Source organism: Marmota flaviventris, chromosome 2 (genome assembly GCF_047511675.1).
Source record: "Marmota flaviventris isolate mMarFla1 chromosome 2, mMarFla1.hap1, whole genome shotgun sequence".
Taxonomy (NCBI): domain Eukaryota; kingdom Metazoa; phylum Chordata; class Mammalia; order Rodentia; family Sciuridae; genus Marmota; species Marmota flaviventris.
The window spans coordinates 64,806,886-64,829,692 of NC_092499.1; the positions used below are offsets into that span (position 1 = coordinate 64,806,886).

General features: G+C 39.7%; 1 protein-coding gene across 3 annotated transcripts in view; it reads right to left on the reverse strand.

Annotated features, from left to right (window-relative positions):
* Rad51b (RAD51 paralog B) overlaps positions 1 to 22,807 on the reverse strand; it is a 572,024-nt gene that overhangs the window by 38,224 nt on the left and 510,993 nt on the right. For all 3 annotated transcript variants that reach the window (XM_071607937.1, XM_071607936.1, XM_027929716.2), the window contains exon 9: positions 7,460 to 7,563. In XM_071607937.1, the coding sequence (XP_071464038.1) occupies positions 7,460 to 7,563 (104 nt within the window). The remainder of the gene's footprint in view (positions 1 to 7,459; positions 7,564 to 22,807) is intronic.

A 22,807-nucleotide genomic window follows, 5' to 3' on the forward strand; every position in this document is an offset into this window, starting at 1 on the left:
CAACTGTCATTCCCAAATGAGCCAAATACTTTTCATTGTCCTTGACTCTCAGGTCACTGCCTTGTTCAAGAGATCTTGTAGCTGTTTCCCACTGCAAACATTTTTATTTCTTAGCCAGACAAATAGAGTCCTCCATTTTGTTCCAAAGCCCTGTGTCTCTTCTACTTCTATCAACAGCTCAGATTTCTCTAAAAATCTCTCATGCACGTATTTGGCCTAGTTTACTTAGCAAGTTAGAGCTGGGAGGATCATAGCATAAGGAGATTTAGAACCAACAGTATGTAAAAATAAAATTAATCAGAGCTGGAAGAGAATGACTAAGATGGTGAAATGAGTGGCTCATTTCAGGGGAAATCACTTTTCAAACACTTGTGAGTAGACCTGCCATTTGATCCCTGATGGTCAGAGATCATGATCCTTAAGGACAGAAATAAGGACATGTAATAAGTCTGTCATAAAAGTAAACATATTCACTTTAAATACATTAAACCATATGTTCTTTATTCACAGATCCATCTGTCCTGCCTTTTGATGTTAAAGTGTCTATTTTTTTCCCTTTTTGAAATGGAGGCAACTTTTTTGTGTGTGTGGTCCTGGGGATTGAACCCAGTACCTTGTGCATGCAAGGCAATCACTCTACCAACTGCGCTATATCCCCAGCCTGGTAACCATTAATTTTATAACCCTTCAACAAAAATATTTTGCTTTTATTTTTATTTAAACTTTTCTTGGTCCCCAAGGTATCAAACTCTCCTAATAAAGACTGATTCCTCTCTGGTGAAGGAACATATTCTATCACAGTTGAAGCATCAGAAGAGAGACCCCCAGCTGAGGCAAGGGAGCAATTGTACCTATGTATTTTCAAAAACACCTTTCTTAAGAAATAGCTCTCTTGGGCTAGGGATGTAGCTCAGTGGTAGGGCATTTGCCTTGTATTCATGAGGCCTTGAGTTCAATTCCCAGTACTGCAAAAAAGTTTTTTTAAAAATGATCTGTTTGTTTACTGAATTTTACTGAAGCCCATTCAGAGATGATGATTTCATGGGCACATGGACTTTTTAAAAAGGGAGCCCCATTGAATTCATTTGTAGGTGGTAGGAAAGATATAGATATTCTTGTCTCAAATGTAGAGATAGAAACAGGAGTGTTGTTCCTTTTCTGATGCAGCCCATCTTATGCTCTGCTGAGTTACCAACTCACTGCATTCATTTGTGGTTGCTACATGCTTGTCTGGTGGGATTTCCTCAGATTTCAATACATTTGCCTGGTGACCTGAGAAAAGAATCCTTTCAAAATCACCTTTTTCCCAATCTGTTCAACACCTGTTAGAACACTTCTGATGGAAGAGAGTGGCAGAGGCTTTGATTCTGCACTTAAGCAGATCTGGAAAAAGAAGAAATATTTATACCCAAGGCAATTTACTTGGCTGGGATTCTATGTTCCCTTTGCTATTTCTGCAGATATTTCTTCTTAAAAAGGATTTTCTTCTATCTCTGCAACACAGCCAAACTCACCTTTGGCTGAATCCAGGTGTGCGCTCTCTCTTTCTCTCTCTCTCTCTCTCTCTCACAAACACACACACACACACACACATGAGCGTGCACATACACCCACACAGAAGTCTCCCTGACTAAAAACAGCAGATGAGCTGGAGGAGAAAACAAGAGTACATGTTAATTTGGAATCATTCTGCTTAGGAAAAGGGATTCATATCTGAGTTAGGGCAACTAAGCCTGATCCCTCTTTAGAGAAACCTGGGAGTAAGGAGACATACAGGGTGGCTTATATCAGGTGAAACATCATCTGTGGTGTCTCTCTTTGGGTGAACACGGGTATAAGCCTGGTATTCCACTCCAAATCTACGTTTCAGCTTACCTGGGAGAAAATTTTAATCATTTTTTCTTTGATTATTCTGTCATTCATTAAGCCTTCCCAACCACAGAAAGGGGAAGTTAAGACTTCTAGAAGATCGCAACAAAGATTTCTGCCCTGTCTGCCAAAGTCCACATGCCATCTATTTTTGAAAGTGGATGCAGAAACCCTCCCTCCTAGGCTTCAGTCTATATTTAGGACCCTGGCTCATTTACACAAAGGAATTCCTGTGAAAAGGATTCTTGTGAAAAAATCTGGTTCCCATTCACTCATATCCCCCAGCAGACTGGTTCTGCATAAACGTATTCTTATATTCAGTATTCTTATGCTATTTCTATACAGATATCTGCTTGTAATTGTCAAGATTTTATGCTAAACTTTTTTACTGACAATTACTAATGCATTACAGGGAAGATTAGACTGTAAAACTCAATTCCTATGGGTAAGAGTTGATTCTAAATCAGCAATGTGTCCTTCCTCAAGGGTGGGTTAACAGTCAGGCGTGTAAAAGACTACACACCTGTAATCCTAGTAACTCTGGAAGCTGAAGGATCACAAATTTAAGATGAGCCTGAGCAAGTTACCAAGCCCCTATCTCAAAATAAAAAAATAAAAGAGAAGCTGGGGCTGTAGCCCCATGGCAGAGCGCTTGCCTAGCATGTGTGAGGCACTGGGTTCAATCCTTAGCACTGCATAAAGAACTAAACAAATAAAGATATGCTGTCCATCTACAACTATAAAATAAAAAACATAAGAGGAGCTGGGAATATAGCTCAGTGGTAGAGTGCCCCAGAGTTCAATCCTCAATACCACCCCTCCAACACATAAAGAAAGAAAAGTAGACTGGGTTTACATATAGATACAAGGAATTTCTTTCTTTTTCTCTGTCAAATAAGCATATCAAATATATAAGTGTTAAGCATTATCCTTACTTCTGAGGGTACACGAATAAAAATTCAGTCATAGACCTGAAGGGGCTCATAATTCAGGGTTTAAATGTTTAAGAATAAAGACAAGTACCAGGTGCAACTTGAGGAAGAGGGGCTGATTAACACTGGGTGTCAGGAAAGTATCCATAGTGATGGTGTTTGAGTCTTTGAAAATACCAAATGGACACCAAGAGGATCAAAGCACCAGAAAATAAAAACTGAATATTTCCAAGATGCAAAACAACCTGAGAGTTTAACAAAAGCCCATGGATACAAGTAAGGATCAAGAGATGGAGGAAGAATCTTGGTCCTATCAGTAATTTACTGGTGTATCTACTTCTTTCAACAGCTCAGATTTCCCCCAAGCGTTCTTTAGCTTCAGGGTGCCTTCTAAATAGAAGATGAAAATATTATTATAAAACCCACTTAAATAAACCTCCTATATGAAAAAGTCAACTCTTTCCAATTTGTTGAAATAGGAGAGTTATAATATTTATTTCATCAAGAGGGTGTGAGGCTTAGTCAGGATTAATTTATTTCATTATTCCTTCTAGGGTACTTCAAAATTTATATAATCCCTTATGTGGTTTGTAGGAACAGACTTCATGAGATTTTGATGAGAAATATTATGAATATTTCATCAGGGTTTTGCATCATTCTTTCAAGTATAAGCTTTTCCCAGTCCCTCCCTCATCACAAGGTACCTAGCTCAATGAGAGCTTCCCAAATGCAAGCCTTGGCCAATCCACTTTCCATGCTGCTGCCTCTTTCAACACTCCAGAACCTTCTTTAATAGTAGGGCCCTCTACCTCCTCTATGCTTAATTCTTGATACTCTTAGAGCATATACTGTTCACATGCTTATGTTTCCCCAAGTAGATTGTGAACAGCCAGAGGTTATCAACTACCTTTCTTTGTCCTTTGATTCTCTAGCATCTTATACAAGAACTAGCAGACAAGAAAGGATTAAATAAAGTTTTATCAAGTGAATGAGTGCTCGAACCCTTTGCTCTGGTTACAAGGTAAAACCCAGCCTGTGCCACCTGAGGATGTGTCCACTTTCCTAATTTTCTTTTGGCTATTCACCTGCCCAGCATGTCCCCTTTCTGACGAACTACGGGCATCTATTACTTAAGGCAGGGGTTCTCAACCTTGGCTGCACATTGCAATCACTTAGGCTAGCCTTATAAATAAAATGAACATTGATGCATGGGCTCCTACCCCATCCCTGGCAGAAATTTAAATTTCATTGGTCAGGGTGGTGGCCAGGTATTAGTATTTTATAAATGCTTCTGTGATGAGTCTGAAATGCAGTGAGGTTTGAGATTCCCTTGGTTTAAGGTGATACTCAGGTCCCACCTTCTAGAAAGACTCAAGGTATCTTTGATAGTTTCACCTTCCTTAGGATTCAAAGTATGTACTTTTTTTAACCATTCATTAGATAAAAAATAAAATGCTTCCTTGTGACTATATTTCAATATTCCTTAAGTTCTTTAACTCCTGTACTGTATTTGGTTGTTCACGAGTCTGTATATATGTATCATCTTCGTCCCTACGCTGGAAGCAATTTGAGGGCCAGAACTGTGTCTTCTCCTTCCTGGCATCCCCATGCCATGTACATCATGGATCCAGATATATTTTTGATTATTTAAAACAATTGCAACAACAACAAAACTAGTAGAGGTCACTTTAATGCTACTCTAAGGACATGTCTTATCTGATAAGAATAAAAATGTTGCAAAAAGGGTGGAGCAGGATTGAAGCAGAGTAGGACAATGGTAAATGAAAGTCCAATGGAAAAAAAGGCTAAATTAATCCAAAAGAAAATGCTTCCCAGTTTCTCAAGAGGGTTTTCCCAAATACTGAAGCAGATAAACAAGAGAATTAACTTGGCTTGTGACCTGATAAGGAGACTTCTTTTTTAGTTATATAATTTTACACAGTTTCCAGGGTGTAAAGAAAAAAATCAGCCAGGAGGACTCCTTCCCTTCAATTCAGCTCTTGGGTTAATCAGATTGAAGATTGTTCAGCTTGACCTGACCTCCTTCCAGGCCCTGTGATCCCAGACTAAGCCTCACACTGAAGAGCCCTGGTGTAGAGCTCAATGTCATAGAAACGGGATGAAATATAATCCTTATTCCATAACCTTGATCCCTTGGTGTAGCAGCTTCTACTTGTGGACTAAAAAAACTCCAACAAACAGAAAATTATACTTGATATCTTCTCCAAGGTGCTGGTGTCCCACAGGTATGACTGTCCTATAATGACCAGGCACACTTTCCAAGTAAGTAGAATCATAAGAAAATATTTTTTGGTGTTATTACCTGAAAGCCTGGCTTTAAAGTATTGTTTGTGTACATATCACTGAAAAAGCTTATCTTCACATAGCTTCAGTACTTGGTCATGAAGTAAGACCACAGGAAAGCCTCACGGAATCACTAAGCCTGCCCTCTGCTGAGGCAAGATAAGGCCATCAGGCAGAGACATGTTTTTTACATCAAATTTCATTCTAGTTATTGGGTCACAAATTGAACAACTCATTCCCCAAAGCATGCTTATTTCTATAGTGTAATTAAATGTATGTCCTTTTGCTTGTTTTGGTCATTTTTACACTGGTAATATTTAACATTAATTGTTAATTATTGTTTGAAAATATGATTCAAAGGCATTTAAGTCTGCCTCTGATTGATTAGTAATGATAGTACAAGTTGTCCTTCATAGATTAAGATAACATCACTGACCCATCTAATAGGATATGAGTTGATAGACTGTCACTGATCCAGCCACACTTTGCCCCTAGTTCTTCTTGTGACCAGTGGCCTGCATTTGACCTTATCAACCAAGAGCAAAGAGCCAACTAAATCCTCCCATTACCAAAGAAATGCAAAATAATAGCATTTGTCCTCCCAGCCACTTCCTGTTGACACTGACAAAATGTAAAGGACTGGATTTTTTAGTTATTATAAGGAAACGACAAATGTGGCTCTAACTTCTTTATCTACTTGAAAATTCTAACTGGAATTAGTAAAACTAGGGTCTAGGAGCCTCGAATTCATGATACTGTATATAAGAGATCAAATCACAAATTCAGGGTGTATTACAGAAAGAATGCCAAATAAAATCTAAAACAGATTTGGAGGAAAAAATAAACAAACAAACCCACAGGCATAAACTATAGGCTTTTAAGAAGTGGGTAAAAAATTCATGAAAATGAATGAATCAACACTGATTCACAAGGAATTTTGCTTCCTCTAATGCAATTTAGAAATACTTGACAGTCCTTAGTGATATCTCTGATAGCTGCAAACAAAGTTTATTTATCATGATTTACTACCTAGGGTACAAACCAAAGGTCATTAGGTTCTCCAGGAATATTTTTGGGTATGTTCCACTAGGAGAGAAGTGATGGAGCCCAGGATACCAGAATCACTGGGGGAAAGGTATCATTGAGGTAATGAGCATGCCAGGGCCTGAGAACATAAGAATGCTTCCTGAACAGAAATAAGTCCATCTATCTTCTCAGAACAGGGCTGACCTAGTCACCAAGCTGGAATGTTATTTACACAATCCCAAGAAGACCTAGAATCCTCTGTTCTGTAACCAGGGCATTCATAAAGTTATGTCTGGAACAGGCAAAGACTCATGTCTGTTTTTCATAATTCCTGTCTCCTTGAAAAAGAGCCAATTTACCTAATGCAGGTAAAGGCAACAACACCCTACCTCCCATGTCCAGAAAGGACCACCAGTGCAATAGTTCATACTCTTTAATTAATAACCTGAATTTGCCATATACTTAGCAAGTTGGGCAAATCTGGCTTCTGAATTCTGCCCCATTCAAAACAACCTTTTTCTTTCTGCATACAGAAGAGATTGTGATTAAATCTGGTGACATAGCAGGATAAAGTCAAGGTAAGACATTAGAAAAAGAATTTCCTGATTATGAAAAACATCAGGCTATGGTATTCCTTTCTCTGGAGTACGAGAGAAGATGGAAAAAGGGGTAGACAGTATAGCTTTCTGGATGGAAGTGGGGGATTCTTACTTGAGGCCAGGATAGAAACTGTAAATAGGGAGCTCTGAGAAGTCATTATCCTTTCCAAGGTCTCTCTGGCACCATTCAGTACTTTACACTACAGGCTTATGTAGTAATGTAAAAGTACCAGGATCTGGGGAAAAGTTCATTCACTTAGCAGGATCTATTTGGGCTAAAGTTCTCTCTCTTCTCTCTCTCTCTCTCTCATTCTCTCTCTCTCTCTCTCTCTCTCTCTCTCTCTCTATATATATATATATATATATATATATATATATATATACATATACACACACACACACACATCTCACATATATGATAATCTCACTAAAAACACAGTCAATATTTAATTTACAGACAAATTATCTAGAGGTGTGGTTCTTGGTTATTGCAAATATCAGGGAACATGCTAACTTCCCGTGATTTATTCTTACATTGTTTTCCAGTATGTGACTACTGCCCTCACTTCACTATAACTACCAATGAGTAAGCAAGGTTTCTCAATGCACTCTTGCCAGTGTTGGCCCAGGATGGACAAAGTAGCCATCACTTTCAGAAGATCCTCTGATTTCTCGGTACATCTTGTTTTCTAACCTTGACAATGAAGATAACACTGACAAAGAACTCACCTGTCTTCTCTCTGAATCAAGGGACTGGAGAATCAGCCTGGTGTTCACACTGTGACTCCAAGTGTTTCCTAGGGCGGCAATTACACAGCTGGATTCAGAAAAGCCTGAAATGAGATGGCAAAACCATGCTTATGAATGCCCTTTCTTCAAATAGTATTTTGCATAAAAAATGTCCAATTAGTACTTGTTGCTTAGATAGTACTCAGAGGCTTGGTTCATAACCACAGAAGTCAATAAATTAGAACAGGAGGACGGGGTTAAGAAGCTTGAGACTGAAAATAAAAACCAGCATGTGTTTCCTTCAACCTCTGTGAAAGTGACAACCACTGGGCCAAACAATAGCAGTTATATGCCAATGAGGTTGCATTGCAAAGCAGCTTGGAGCCATTGCTAATAATCAATCAAGCTCCCCAACATTCATGGCAGAAAAGCATTAAGAGCCAGTATGAAATAGTCTTAATTTAATAGTTAGAATTTTTTTAGCTTGATAAAAATCTTAACTTAATTTTTCTTATCAAATAGAAAAAAATGGCAGCATATACACATAGAATTCCTTTGCCCTCCTACCCACTGTACACATATACACACCCAGAAGGGGAATCTGGAAGATCTTGACATTTCACTTCTAGTCTATTTTAGACAGCCCTATTCCAAGAGAAACATGCTTTTAACTTCTAAGACTTTCCTTTTAGGGAGAGGATCTGAAGTAAACTTCATCTGAGTTCCCCGTTTACTCCAACTTGCACTAAATGACTCTCTTCCATCTCTAGTTTCACTGATTACTCTTGACATGACAAGAAGAAAACCATTTCCACTTCTTTCCCATCTTCTTCTTCCACAGGGGAAATTCTCCAAGTCCTACCACGAGAAGCCAACCTCCACTATCATGTCTGGTGCATCCTGAGGTCTCCTCTGAACTCTCTTGCCCTCTTTGGCCCTTGGGCCGTGGCAGGAATCCTGGCCTGGGGCCATGGATGTTGCACATTTCTCCTGCCTCATATCTTCCAGATAGCATTTCTTTTCAGCAAGGAGACTAAGGCAGAGAGACTGAAGTCCACTGAAATATCTAAAACAAAACTAGGCCTTAGTGTCTCATTTTTATCCCCTGCTTGCATCATTTGATATGTACCCCTCAGTATGGAATAGGAATTGGTCCTTTTTCCAAGCCAGATATCCTTCAGGGTAGTCTGTCAATTGCACATGGCCTTAATTGTCTGGGTCCAAATGCTACAGTGGATAAATGCCATTCAGTGGCTATTAGTTGGAGGCAACTTTGTTGGAAATGTCTAATTGAGAGTGTTACGGGCATCTATAGGGTAGAGACTGTTGAAGCCATTAAACATCCTGGGAAGTCCCATGACAAAGAATTATCCAGCCCCAAATAGAACAGTACTAGGTTGAGAACCCCTGGGTTAGATAATACCAGTCACATATATCTTTCCTAGTTCAAGCAGGTCCAGGTATAATTAAGATGGAAATCAATAACATTTCTCAACAAATGGAGATTTTAGCTTGAAGGAGAATTTACTATAGGAAAGAATAAGGGGTAGCCTTGGATCATCATGGACACTATTCAAAACATGCATAAATTAATGTGAACACAAATAAGGTTCACATTTGATCTGTCCCATTCCCCTATTTAAAATCCTCATTAATGCTCTATGCCTGAGGATAAAATGTCTACTCCTGAACAATGCATTCTGGGCACTTCATCATTTGCCTCCCTCTCTAAGGTCTATCACTGAATGGTTCACTGTGACCTCCTGACTTCTTTGTCCCCATCCTCCTTGACTTCTTGTCAGCAGCTGATAGAGCATTCACTCTACCAGCCTTCTCTGCTTCTCCTTTTACATGTTGATTACTTCTTTTCCTGCCCTGTCTTTTTCTCCCTCTCTTCTTAGCTGTGGTGGACCTCAGGAAGCTTGGGAGACCAGATTTTTCCCCCTAATACCAAATGCCTTCAGTGGCTAAGAAGGTAAAGGTAATATATGTACATTAGTAAAGAGCCCAGGTGTTGATCAATTAATATGTAAAGGTCTGTATTAGCATTAAGAGAGGTACTCCCTTCTATTCTTTTTGAAATATACAGTCTACCTTTCATTTTCCACTTCTTGATAAAGACAATTTTTTTCTGCTATAGGAAAATCAACACTTCAGGGGCAATAGCAACTATATTTGCATTTTAAAAAGTAGCTTTATATGTGTGAGATAATTCACACATCATAAAATTCACCCATGTGAAATGTACAGTTCATTGGCTTTTACTGTACTCAAAGTATCATTCAACAATCACCACAATCAACTTCAGAACATTTCATCAGCTCCAAAAGAAATCCCACATCCTTTAACCACTGTCCTGGGCACCCCATCCTTTGTCCCCAGCTCCAGGCAACCATTAATCTACTTTTTATCTCTATAGACATCAAGGGATATCAGGGAGGTGAATGGGAATGGGGACTGTGGTGAGAATGCATCCAGGATCTCCAGGGGCAGCCTCTGTTGTCATGTAGCAATGCAGTTCATAATTAACCACACCTTTTGATGTTTTTAAAAGAGAAGCCAGAAAACAATATTTTATGTAAAATTTCCTGATTTTTAAAATGTTAGCTTAATCTTAAAATTTTTGAGTTTTTAAGAACACACAAACATACTTGTGAGCCAGATAGTCTTGTTCTCATCAAGCTAGCAATGTCTGCTCCATACAGCATAATCTCACTGTTGACAAGCCCTGTGCAGGTGATTTCTAAGAATCTGTTTCAACCTCTGACTTGTCCCAGCACCTGTTCTCCATTTTCAACCACAAGAACTGCAAGTTGGACATATGAATTTTAGACTGTCATTTCAATATCTTCAAAGCAAGCTCATAACTTCCAATATAAATGTACTCTTCCTTTTCTGTTCTCTTCTTCAGTCTTCCAATTACCTGGTTTGAAACTTCAGTTTAATTTTTATGTTTCTTTTTCTCCTATGCTTTTTACTTCAATAATGTTCACATTTGATCTGTCCCACTCCCTTATTTAAAGTCCTCAGTAATGCTCTATGCCTGAGGATAAAATGTCTACTCCTGTACAATGTATTCTGGGCATTTCATCATTTGCCTCCTTCTCTCTGGCCTCATCTCTCTAAGGTCTATCACTGAATGGTTCACTATGACCTTCTGTGAAGTCCTATTGATTTATCTGATTTATTTCACTTACATCCTCCTCCTACCTTCCATCTCTCCTACTCCAATCTTGGACCCACATTAGTTTCTACCTAAGAATGACCAGGTTAGATTTCTACCTGATGTTCTTGCTGCTGTCAGCTTCTCCATACTGAAGACCATCCTCTATTTTCCTCCCTGATGACCATGGATAATTCCCCCAATTGAAGATGTTTTCAAGCATGCATAAGCACACTACTGTGCCACTTAAAACCAACATGCTAAAAAACTTTCAATGGCTCCCAAATGACTTCAAAGAAAATTTTAAGTTCCTAAGATGGACATTCAAGGGCCTTCACCCTGTGCTCAACCTGCCTTTTGTGCTTCTTTTCACTCCACTTCACATAGCCTTTGCTCCAATTTAATCACCCCAATTCCCTTCTTTGTCTGGAATGCTCCTACATCCACATGTCCAAGACCTACCCTGCCTGCAATGCCACAGTCCACGTGCTGACTTCTCTTATTGTTAGAGAAATAATATCTTCCTCCTCTAAACTTCCATAATACTTTACTTCACTCTTTGAATTGGGCACATTCTATCATGGTATAATATTTGTGTGCTTTTCTTATCACCCTTAGTATATATTTTAAAAGGGTTAGATGTATTTCTAATTTATACCAGCATGTCTGACTGAATGCAAAATGTGAGACCCAGAGGATACTTAAAGAGTGATTAAATCACTAATAGGTTATTTCACTAAACTTTGAGCCATCTTATATACTTGTTATAGCAGTGCATTAAATTATTAATCCTATCTTGCTTAAGTTAAGATTATCAGATTTACCTTTTACAAGCAAACTCTAGAATCAAGTTGCTTACAATGTCTGTTAAAGGATAGGATAATGAGAGGATACGCTTTAAAGTTTGCCAAGAAAAAGCTACATGTGAATAATTGGGAGTTGCTAATTGGTTAGGCACTCTTTTTTTAGATAAACTGGAGGAGATTCCCGGGTCTAAAGGAAGACACGGGATGTTTTCAGTGGTCAGAGCTGCATTTGGGCCAGTAGCAAGTATTTAAAGAACTCCATGACACTAAACCAATTAAAGCAGCATAAAAAGTACAATATTCTTGCCTCCTCAACAGGTTAACTCAGGTCCCAACTACGGGCCATGAGTGCAAATGACCATAGAAGCATTTCCAATGAAAACTGAGTAAGATTGAGATGTATCTCCAGGAGTCCTTACAAATATCATGCCACTGTAAGAGTAACAGCAGCAAGGCCTTGAAAGTTAATGATGCTAAAGACAATGTTTTTAAAAGTACTATACACTGGGCACTGTGAAAGTCTTTTTATCAGGGGCTTACATACTGTTTGAGTTTCATATCTTACATCTTTTTTGATCTTCACAGCAACCCTGTGAGATACATAATGTTATTCCTATTAACATTATCTGAGGGTCTAAGAGTTAAGTCACTCCTTCAAGGTCATATGGCTGGTTAAATCTTAACCACTACTCCTAATTGCCTTATCCAGGCTCATTATATCTCTTAAGTCAAATATCCTGTTATTGTGCTAAGTCAATGGGGGCCCTAGGGAGGGCTTGGAGAGCTCAAAGGCCCATCTCTTTGGATGACACTGGCAGAGGTATGTTGTGAACATCTTATCACTCATCTGAACTCTGAATGTCACTAGGGCTTCACACTCAGCTTCCTCTGTTCTGATGTACTTTGATAACCTAGGGCAAGAGGTTTCCAGAAAGATAGCACATGTCCTGGCTCTGCAAATTATTTAACCTTGCTCAATTGGCCCTGTGGCTGGATTCACGCAAATCAGGTGGCCTGGAACTGACCCTCCCTTGTCAGAGGCTTAAAATCTGATCAGGACTGGGAAGATACTTCACTTACAAGGGCCTTTAATGTAGGAAAACAATTGGAAGTGATTATGGAGGTTGGGTCACTTGAGATAGGGAGATGGAGAAGCTATTATAAATGTGTACCCTTATTTTCAACCAGAAAGCTTAGTGGACTCTTACGTCTGTTGACTTTCTAGCATTCCTATGAGAAGGCTGGTATAAATGACTGTTACTGTTATTTATGAGAAATTTAAGATAGGAGGAATCTGCTTACTGGCTTTTCAGAAAAGGTGATTTCCTGCCCAGTTGACCTAATTGGTCAGGAAACAGATAAGTGAATTTTCTCTATGCTCATCTTAAGAGGAAATTCTAAAAACTGGGGTATTTTCTCTCTCCTTTTTGATGATTGTGATATTTAGACCGACCAAGGCAGTATGACTTAATTGTCTGGAATTTGGTTGATTTTAATACAAATTTTAAAAAGCAAAGTAAATGAACTAGGCATTGAAAACATCTTATTGGGGGAATTATCCATGGTCACAGAATTGAACCTGCAGAAGCATTTGGGTAGGCTGCGTAGAGCAAACCTAATTTATTTACTCTGAAGTCAAGGCTGTCTAAAAAAAACTGTGGGAACATTCATCCCCACTCTCTCAGAGACTCCTTTAGGTAAGTCAAAGCATGTTGTCTTTCTAAGATGCTTATCCATCTGTAAAATGTGAATAATAATTGTTGCCTCCAGGCAACCAAAGGTTCTTGGTGACCCTGAGATGGAGATACTTGATATGGTTAAATGACAGGAGCAATGATGACCAAACATGGAAGATGAAAGTCAAGAAGAAAAGAAGTTTAATCACCCTATTCTCTATTTTTTATCCTGCTAATCATTAGGAAAGATAGTAAAGCTTAGTAGTGAAGCAGTTAAAACATGGATTCGCTTTCTAGAATCTTTCATGACTACTATCTTTTGGATTCTATTTCCTACTTTTTTGGAGTAGGAGTTGGTTATGAAGACAAATTTCTCACAAGGCAAGGAGCTGTCTCTTTGCTCTCTACATACAGAGTATAGCCCTGGTGCAATGAGACTGGAGGAGGATAATTAGGTTGTTATGTAGCTTTAACTTTCAAAAAGGGAATGGGCCTCTGGTACCAACCCGTGTCAGTATTCAGAAGGGGCCTGTTGGAGAGCCTGTAATGAGAAAACTCCTTTTCTGAAAACATTTCAATTTATGACTCCTCTCTTAAGCATTTCTGGGAGGTCAGACTGAATCTCTAGTGCATAACAGAAAAGTGTTTGCCCTGTAGCAGAAGGGTCAACTTTAAAAGGATAGACTTTTCCAAGTTAAAAAAAAAAAAAAAAAAAAAACTGAAGAAAAACAAAGTAGTGACTCCCAGAATAGGAACAGAGGGGAAGGAAAAGTTCACGGCCTTAGAGGAATGAATATTCTGGATATTTGGTCCCTCCTTTCCCTTTAGATGAAAGGCAACTTATTGAAACTAGAAGAGAAATTTTTTTTAAAAAGGGGGGTAGGGGATGATCACACTTAAAAATGTTTTCAGGACTAAATAAATCCAGGGAAGGGGTGGTATGTTACCACTGGAACTGACATTCTCTTTCTTATCTCTGTCCTCACATTCTGAAGCATGTTCTATGTAATGCATGAGAGCTGCTGGCTAGCAGGCAGGGCCCTGAAGTTCTATTTTTGACTCAGCTGTGGACTTTTAATGAGGCCAGGTGGGAGAAGGAGAGTGGGATATGAAGAACATCAGAGTAGGGCTCAGTAATGACCAGTTATGTTACCTCTCTCAGCCTCAGTTTCCTCATCCATGACAAGAAAGAGTTGTTCAAAATGACCTCGAAAGTTCCTGCCTGAATTACAAATTTTGTCTATGGTACTTTAATGACAAAAAATTAGTTCCTCATTCAGAACCTCCCTTTCCCCGGGAAGTCTGAGAATGCAGTACTCCATGTGTTGTCTTTGAATTGCTATGCCCTACCCAGCCAGTACCCATTTATGGATATATACGGTGCCCCTTTTTCTGACAGCAGATTTCTCTCCAAACTAGGGATTTTCTTTGTCTATTCTACCTACTAAAACCTTATGAAGGATAAATATGAACTGGCTAGTGGCCAAGTTCCACCGACACAACTTCACAATAACAAAGCTTAAGGATGGGAGTCTGAGTGCTAGAGTATGGATCAGGAGGGGATTATCATCCATTAAATTCAGTTTCTCCTGTTTAAAACCTGGCCCAGGGCAGTTGCTGAGCTTCAGCCTCAGTTTTTCATTGGGGCATCCATTTGAACTGGGGAAGTGACAAAGAATCTTGGTTACTCCTAATAGAAAGTTGACCTAGGGGAAACGTTTAGATCTGTTTTTCCCAAAATTTCCAAGTAGTCTAAGCTACCCCTGTGGGTCTTGTTCTATTCAACGCAAAAAGAATTTCAGCAACTACAATGGAAGAGGACAAATGGATTATAAAAGAAGGAAGGAGACTGCCTAGGCTAGGCTATTTCTAGAATAAGGATTCAAGGTGACCTACAAGCTCAGTGAGGCCACAGGGCAAAGGTATCAAATAAAAGAGATTGGGATAGGCTCAGACATATATTCTCCAGCAAAATTAATTTCCTTGGGGGTTTGTAGTTCACTAACTGAACCTGTGAACCAGCTGTATTTAGTGTGCACTCTACTTCCTTGGGTCTCTAAAACTGACAATGGTCTGTAGGTCAAGTTCCAACGGAAGTGATATTTTTGACCTAGCTCTATAAATAGAGCACTGGAAAAAACCCATCAACTGCAATGGCCCAGGGACCACACGCTATCTATCAAATAAGTAACCACAGTATCTGTGCTACCATTTTAGTTGAGAAAGAAATATCTTTTGTTATTTATAATCCTTTGAGCTTTGAGATTCTCAAAATACTTTAAAGCTATTAGTCTTCTTTCAGATTTACAAATAAGGGATCTGAGGCATAAAACCATGTAACAACTGCCTCATCAAAAACCATATGCCCATGAGGGAGGCATTTAGCTGGCTAATAAAGAAGGTTGCTTCACTTTGGTAAAGCAAAAAAATTCATTTCCAATGTCTTGGCTGGCGGTGAAAGGGACAAATGCAGTTCAGCTTTCCCCTGCACTACACACCGAGGCTGACTGAAGTCTCAATAAAACTCATTGCTAGGGAAAGAAAGAAAGTGAAACAAAAACAGAAAGGCGGGGCAGTCAGCACCTCTGGAATGCAAGACTTAGGTATGGATTAATCCTCTTCGGCAGAAGGTACAGCAGGAGCAGGGGTAAACTAATCTCTAGGATAAAGGCTGGTACATGCCAGCACAAGTTACTCAAATGATGACACTGGCTTTTGCGTGGGGAGAAAGTATTTTGTTTCCATAATCTTGAGTGTCATCTAATTAGGACACTTTTGAAAATGAAATGGAGACATTTTAATGATTATATTGGGATAGCAGGTAAATTGGGACTGTTCTGGGCAAACCAAGATATATGGTAACATTCCAGGGACACCATGTACAAAACAGCCCAGAATCTGGGTGAGGATGTTCACTCTATTAGAAAAAGCTCAGTGTGGAAACCATCCCATATGCCAACCAAACAGTTCTGAAGGTGATACTACATAGGGCTGCTCTGTTGTGTTTATAGTGACAATCATCAAGGTCCTCAAAGATAGCTGGGGAACACTAGCAAACTAGAGAAGAACAGAACTTGTGTCCAAATAGAAAGACACCATCTCCTCTCACCTGCTCAGCTCCCGATATCCTCCAGGAGGTCATGTCCCTGAACCTCTTCTCAAATAGTTCAATTATCGCTTGCTATCATCTATTTAAGGGGGGAAATCCTGAATGATAATCTGGACCCTAGGCTCCCAACCCTTTGAAACAAAATTTTTAATTAAAAGTGAATTCCTTATTCAAGAAAACACATGCACCCTTAGGTAAATACTAGCAAAATAATGCAAAGAAAACAGAAACTGAACAATTTTTTAAAATATGAGGAATTTTCTTTTTGAATTCTTGTTTCATTGAAGATAAAGTCACAGCCAAATATGGGGCTCATGCCTGTAGACACAGCTACTTGGGAGGCCTAGGCAAAAGGATTACAAGTTCGAGGCTAGCAACATCAACTAAGTGAGACCCTATCTCCAAATAAAACAAAATAAAAAGGTCTGGGGATGTAGCTCACTAATAGAGTGCCTGTCTGGTATTATATAAGGTCCTGGGTTTGATCCCCATCACTGGAGGTGGGGTGTGTGTGCGGGGGGAGGCTGTGTGGGATAAGACAGAAGGATGAGAAAGATGCTACATGAAATTTTTTTTTTCCCACAATGTGTTCTATCTGCTGGCTCTGAATTCTTCAAATTGCACATATCAGCTGTCTTGGTATGACCTTGGCTTTTCTGCTCCCATAGTGGAATCTTAGGCAGCAGGAGGACACCAGAGCTGAATTCTAATAAGTCTTGCATATTATACATGGTTATCATCTCATTTTTGACCATCTGATATTTACTTCAGGTGACATTGGCTGACACAGAAGGAACACAGATGTTTGTTCTCATCTTATATTGGTTATAGCTCTAATGGCTGGGGGCCGGGGGCTGGGGGAATCACACCCAGATGTGTGCCTTTAGTCAGCTACCTTTGGAGAGAGAGGGGAAGGGTTAAAAAAATGGCATATCCTTTATCAGTTACTCTTTTGATAACTATATCACTTAACTGAAATGATATCACATAACTGACTTAAAACTATAATGAAGTAATATTTGAAAGCTTTATATATCCAAGGACCTGGATTAGACAATGAGAAAGTCAGGTGACAATGCACTTGACTGAAAAGCCAGAGGACACATGTGATTTGTCTTTGGGATTTCAGTTCAGAAGGAAAATTCAGGACTGAGAGCTGGTTCTTTGCTGGTACCTTAGCTGATATGACTTGGTCCTGGATGAAGACTGCTCTGCTTCAGGCTCACACTAGATCATTGCTCTGTGTAAGCAGTAAGGACACAAGAGAATATTGTTATTTATCAGGACATATATTTTAAAAAAGAAAAATGTTTTCATGAATATTTCCATGAAAACATCAGTTGTCACAAGCCATCCATGGGTTGTGTGTGGATTATTGTGCGCAGTAGCCCACAATACTGGGGATAAGTCTGGCACTGGTAACTTACGTGGGGCACCCCCCACAGGGATTGACCGCCTGATACAGGTGAACTTCCCCCTCAAGCTCTGCTAAAGATCCCACACAGCACCTGAGATGGGTGACCTGCCAAGATGTCAGTCAATCTGCTGACTGCAAGACATCAAGAATTAAGACTTTGCCCTTGAAACCTTATCCCTGCCTTTGATGTACCCCCTTAAGTAAATCACCAGAGCCATCTTTTCTTTGTCTGGTTCCAGACAAACTAGATAGATCTAGTTCCATGTGGACTAGATCTATCAGGGGCTTCGCCTATTGTAAATATATTTCTGAGTATTTGTGTTTTGTTATTTACTAATTATTTGAGATTTTTAAGTTTTAGGGTGGCTTAGATTCCCCAGGGCAGGAAGAAGAACCCCCAAATGAGATGCTGGCTGTCGATCCCTGTTAATCAGTGGCTTAAAAAATTAATGCAAAACAACATTTCAACTTAATGCAATGTCTAATCTTGGACCAAAAAAAAAATGTCATAAGAGGGGTGAAGTGGCGACTTGGAAGGCTAAAGTAGGAGGATTACAAGTTCAAGGCTAGCTGGCTTTAGTAACTTAGTGAGACAATGTCTCAAAATCAAAAAATAAAAAGGGCTAGGAATGTAGCACAGTGGTAAAGTGCCCCTGGGTTGGGTCTCCCATACAAAACAAAAACAAAAACAAAAACAAAAAAACACCCAAAGAAACAAACAAACAAAAGCCATAAGGACATTATTGGGACACTTGGCAAAGTTTGAACAATGCTGGTATATTAGATAATAGTAGTGTATCAATGCTAATTTCCCTGGTGAGATAATTACATTGTGGTTATGTAAAATAAATTGCTTTTCTTGGGAGATAAATGCTAAAATATTTGGAGATGAAGGATCATGATATCTATAGCATTCTCAAAATGGGCATGCAGATATTATAAAAATAAAATGATAACAAAATGCAAGAGAGATAAAACAAATATGACAAAGTATTAACAACCTAGGTAAAGGGTATATGGGGAGTTCACTGTACTTTTCTTTGAACTTTTCTGTAGGTTTGAACTCTTTTCTCTGGATCTTACCCCTCAAAAAATTATTGTGAAAATACAGATTAGCTTACCCTAAGAGATGATCACTGATATAAAATCAGTACATTGGATTGGATTTCTGGAGAAATTATTAGAGCATTGTTTCAGATGTGTATTCTGTGCATCAGAATCACCTTGTTCATTTAAAACAATGCTGAATTCTGGGCCCCAGCTCAAACTTAATGAATCAGCATCTCCCAAGGTGCTGCTCAGGAGTCTGCATTTTTGAAAAGCTCTCGGAGATGATGTTCATCATGTGTGAGGCATATGCTGTTTCGCTTGCAATTGTAGCCTCCTGGGTGAGGAGGAGAGTGCACATACCCTTGAGGATACATTTGCATTAGAAATCCGCCACCTTGTATCTTGTGAAATGGCTCTGTCCTTTTTATTTTGAAGGCATCATTCTGGAGAATGTCCTTTGGCCCAGTTTTTAAGACTCCTGTTTGCTGATACAGAGGGGAGAGGTAAATGTTCTTTAGAATGGCCATAATTAATCTGACTGGAGCTGTTGTCAGAGATGTCACCCAAAACATTAATTCAGAAAGTCTTGGTGAGGAGGGGTAACCGACAGCCTGTGGTTTAAAACAGGCCAGGGCTAGTGCCTGGTCACTCAGAGACCCTCATTAAAGTCCCTTCTCCTTCATGCTCCCTGACCTGCAGTTCTTCAAGACATCATCTTTCAGAGTTCCAGCTCCTCTGTCTCCTCTGTGAGACAGGAACAGAGACTCTCCTCACAGGGAGTCAGGAGAATCAAGGGGACAGGAGACAGCCGCCCTGAGGTGCTTTGAAAACTCAGAGGAGTTAGTGCAGCTGATAAAGTCAACTAAAGTGTTTCTTTCCTTTGATCTCAAGATGTGGGCACAATCATTACCTCCACTTCATACAGAAGTGACTTGATCACTGAAACCTACTTCACTGAAGGCAGAGCTGGGGCCTGAGCCCAGGCCTTCCAGGACTTTCCATGGTCCCTGTGCTTCCTTTCTGACATAAGAGAGCACATCTTTGTGGAGAATGCTTTTAATTATCACCTTGCCCAGAGCGTGATGATTTATTGTTATGCTTTTCTCCCACCCAGCTCCACTGCCCCTTGCCCCTTGGGGAAGCAGAGGATCCTGATAGGAATCAGGACATGTTCATGAGCAGGAGGGAATGGAATGCTGGCGTCACACTTGCTTACTGACCCCGAAGGCTCTCAGAAGGGGGTGAGGGAAAGAAGTTTGGTGCAGGGGATCCCAGTTTCTCAAACTCCTGAGTTTTAGATGAGAACCCAAAGGAATTTCATTTTCCCACATTGGTGAATTCGCCTTGTCTGCTTGAATTCCCTCAGTGCTGCTTGTATTTCCTCCACATCTGAACTGGGCCTCCTGAGTCAAGGCTAGGAGAAGCTGGGACACTTCTCCTTTTGGGAGGTATGTGCCCCCACATGTACGCATAATGTGAGAAGCAGGGATGTCCCTATGGCCACCCAGCCAACACAAGGCTCACAACAAATGGGGGTCATTGGAGGGGGAAAAATTCCATTTTTGATAGACAATCACACTGGCCTCTAGAACAGAAGTTGCAAGATTCCAGCATCATGCAGACTGTTAGTATGTGTGTTGTGGCGGGTGGAGGGGGTCTTGGGCAACAGAGATGACCATCCTCTAAATTCCTAAATTGGGTGCTCCAATCCTCAGGGGCCCAGTCAAGTGTTTTCAAGCTGCCTTATAGAGGGAAAGGTAAACAATGAGAAATATGCTGATACCAGTGGGATTATTTTAACTGGGGGAACTGGTTTTAGTGAGCAGCGGGCAGTCAGGACACATCTGCAAAATATGAATTCTTAAGCAAAGCAATTTCCTTCTTCCTTGATAGCTACTATTTATCCAGAAACAGGAAATAAATATCCAGAAATGGATTTGCTGAAAATGGCCAGTATCAGAAGAGTAATCAAGACCTCTGATTTCGTGTTATGAATCCCACACCTCAGATGTCAGTTGATGTAACAAGTAATGGTCAAGACTTATGCGGTAACACTGGGATAATTAGTGTGTTTCAGGTGCTAGGCTAAATGGCTCACTTACATTATCTCTATGAGGAAGGTACCATTATCAGACCAATTTTGCTTGGGAAATGGCAGAACCAGGATTAGAACACCACAGTCTGGTTCATTATTTCTCCTTTCAATGATTCTTTCAGTCATTTAGAAAGTATTACAAGAGTGATCATTTGTCATCCCCTGTGGGAGGGAACCTCAACTCATCATTTCTTAGACACTCCACTTGTCTTCTTTTCCTTATTAAATTTTAGTATGCAATTTATTTTTCAGAGTCATCTATGCCATTCTAGAAAAGCATATTTTAATAATGTTCTCTTCCTAATGTTAGGAAACTCTTAGTCATATGATAGGCTTCTAGCAATTGATACAGAAGAAAAATAAATCTCCAGGTTTCCTCCAACTGAAAATATGTAAAATAACCCCAGTTGCCAAAGCCATGACTGGCTTTCTTTCTGTGATTTTAATTTACACATCTGGCTCACCTTTTGCCAGAAACGTATGATTATATATCTTTATATCTTAGAACATTTCTATATTTTATGACATTTTTTTTATCACCACAATTCTGATATTTATATGATTTCTTTTATAAGTGTTAACTCTACAGTGAAAAAAATAAAACAGAGGAAGTTAAACATAAGAGAGTTAAGAAGAGCCCTAACAAAAGCCAGTTAGCCCATGTTTTCATGTTCTGTGCTTCTGGGGTGGGAAGAAGGACAAATCATAGCTACTATCTATGAACACCTATTGTGTGTCAGAAACTCTTCTAAGTACTTAACGTAATGATAAACTCTTAATCATCACAATAACAAAACAAAGAAGATACTATTATTGCCCTCATTTTATAGATGACAAAACTTTACCTCCATTGTACAACTAGCAAGTGGAAGAGCCAGGATTCAAAACCTTGCAGTCCAGGACCCATATGCCAGCCTTACCCAGGATTCTGACAAGCAGCAGTGGCTGTGATCCTTGCTCTGGACACTTCCCATGCCAGCAACTGAGTTAGACTACTAACCAAGGATTCTTTAAAAATCCTTAAACCAAGAAGGCCCATAAAGTTTTTATGACATTATCATAAGCCCACATGTTTATGAAACAAACTAATGGTACAAACAGAAGAATCATGTGTTTATTATTTTTTGAAATGAAAGATTCTATCATTGGTTCTTAGAAAAGTGGTGTGCCCACAGCCATGCACATAAGCCACTGGTCAGTACTAGGATAAACACTCCATTCACATCCACCCCTTGAGTCTGTATTACTGGTTCCCTTGGAGGGTCCCATGGACTCCCTTGCCTGGATCCGGGTACCTCTGCAGTTGTCTATGGCTGTGTTTAAGATGAAAGGCTCCATGGCAGCCCAAGTTCTAAATTAAAAACAGCACAACAATGATGATGTAGCAGCAACAATAAAATAATAATAAAGTAGGTGGTGGAAGTAACTCAAGGGTGTAAAACTTTCCTTAAACTGATCATCAAGAGAAGGCAAGGGAAGTTCCCTATTTAAACAGGCAAGTGCCTAACAGCAGGAACCTAAACTCATTATTATTCTGTATTTTCTTTTTTCATGACTGGAAAGTTTTTCTATTCTTCCCCCTTCTATCCCTCTCAAAAGAATCACAAACTTTAAAAGTAGCAAGCCCCTACTTTAAAAAAATTTCTAAATAAAAACTCATAAAACCATAGTGATTGCAAAACTGTTTTGTCTGGGGGAAGGGCAGGTTTTTTTTTTCTTAGAAGAGCTAATTTCATAGGATTGGAAAAGGAGAGAGATGAGAGGAGAAAGGGTGGGAGCACAGAAGAAGAGAGGCGGGAGAGGAGGGGATAAAGAGGAAGAATCGCTGGCTTCAAAAAGCAACATTGTCCAGAGAGGTGAAAGGGAACAGATGGCCGTGGAGAATGTGGCCCTCAAAGCCCCGAAGAAAAGGGCGATGCTGACAGATCTTGCTGTTTCCCATTGACGCTTGGGTGTTCTGGGGTGGGGAGCCGAGGCCAGTGCAGGGGACAGACCTCTGTTCCCAGCGGCTCACTGGGACACTGGTACTGAG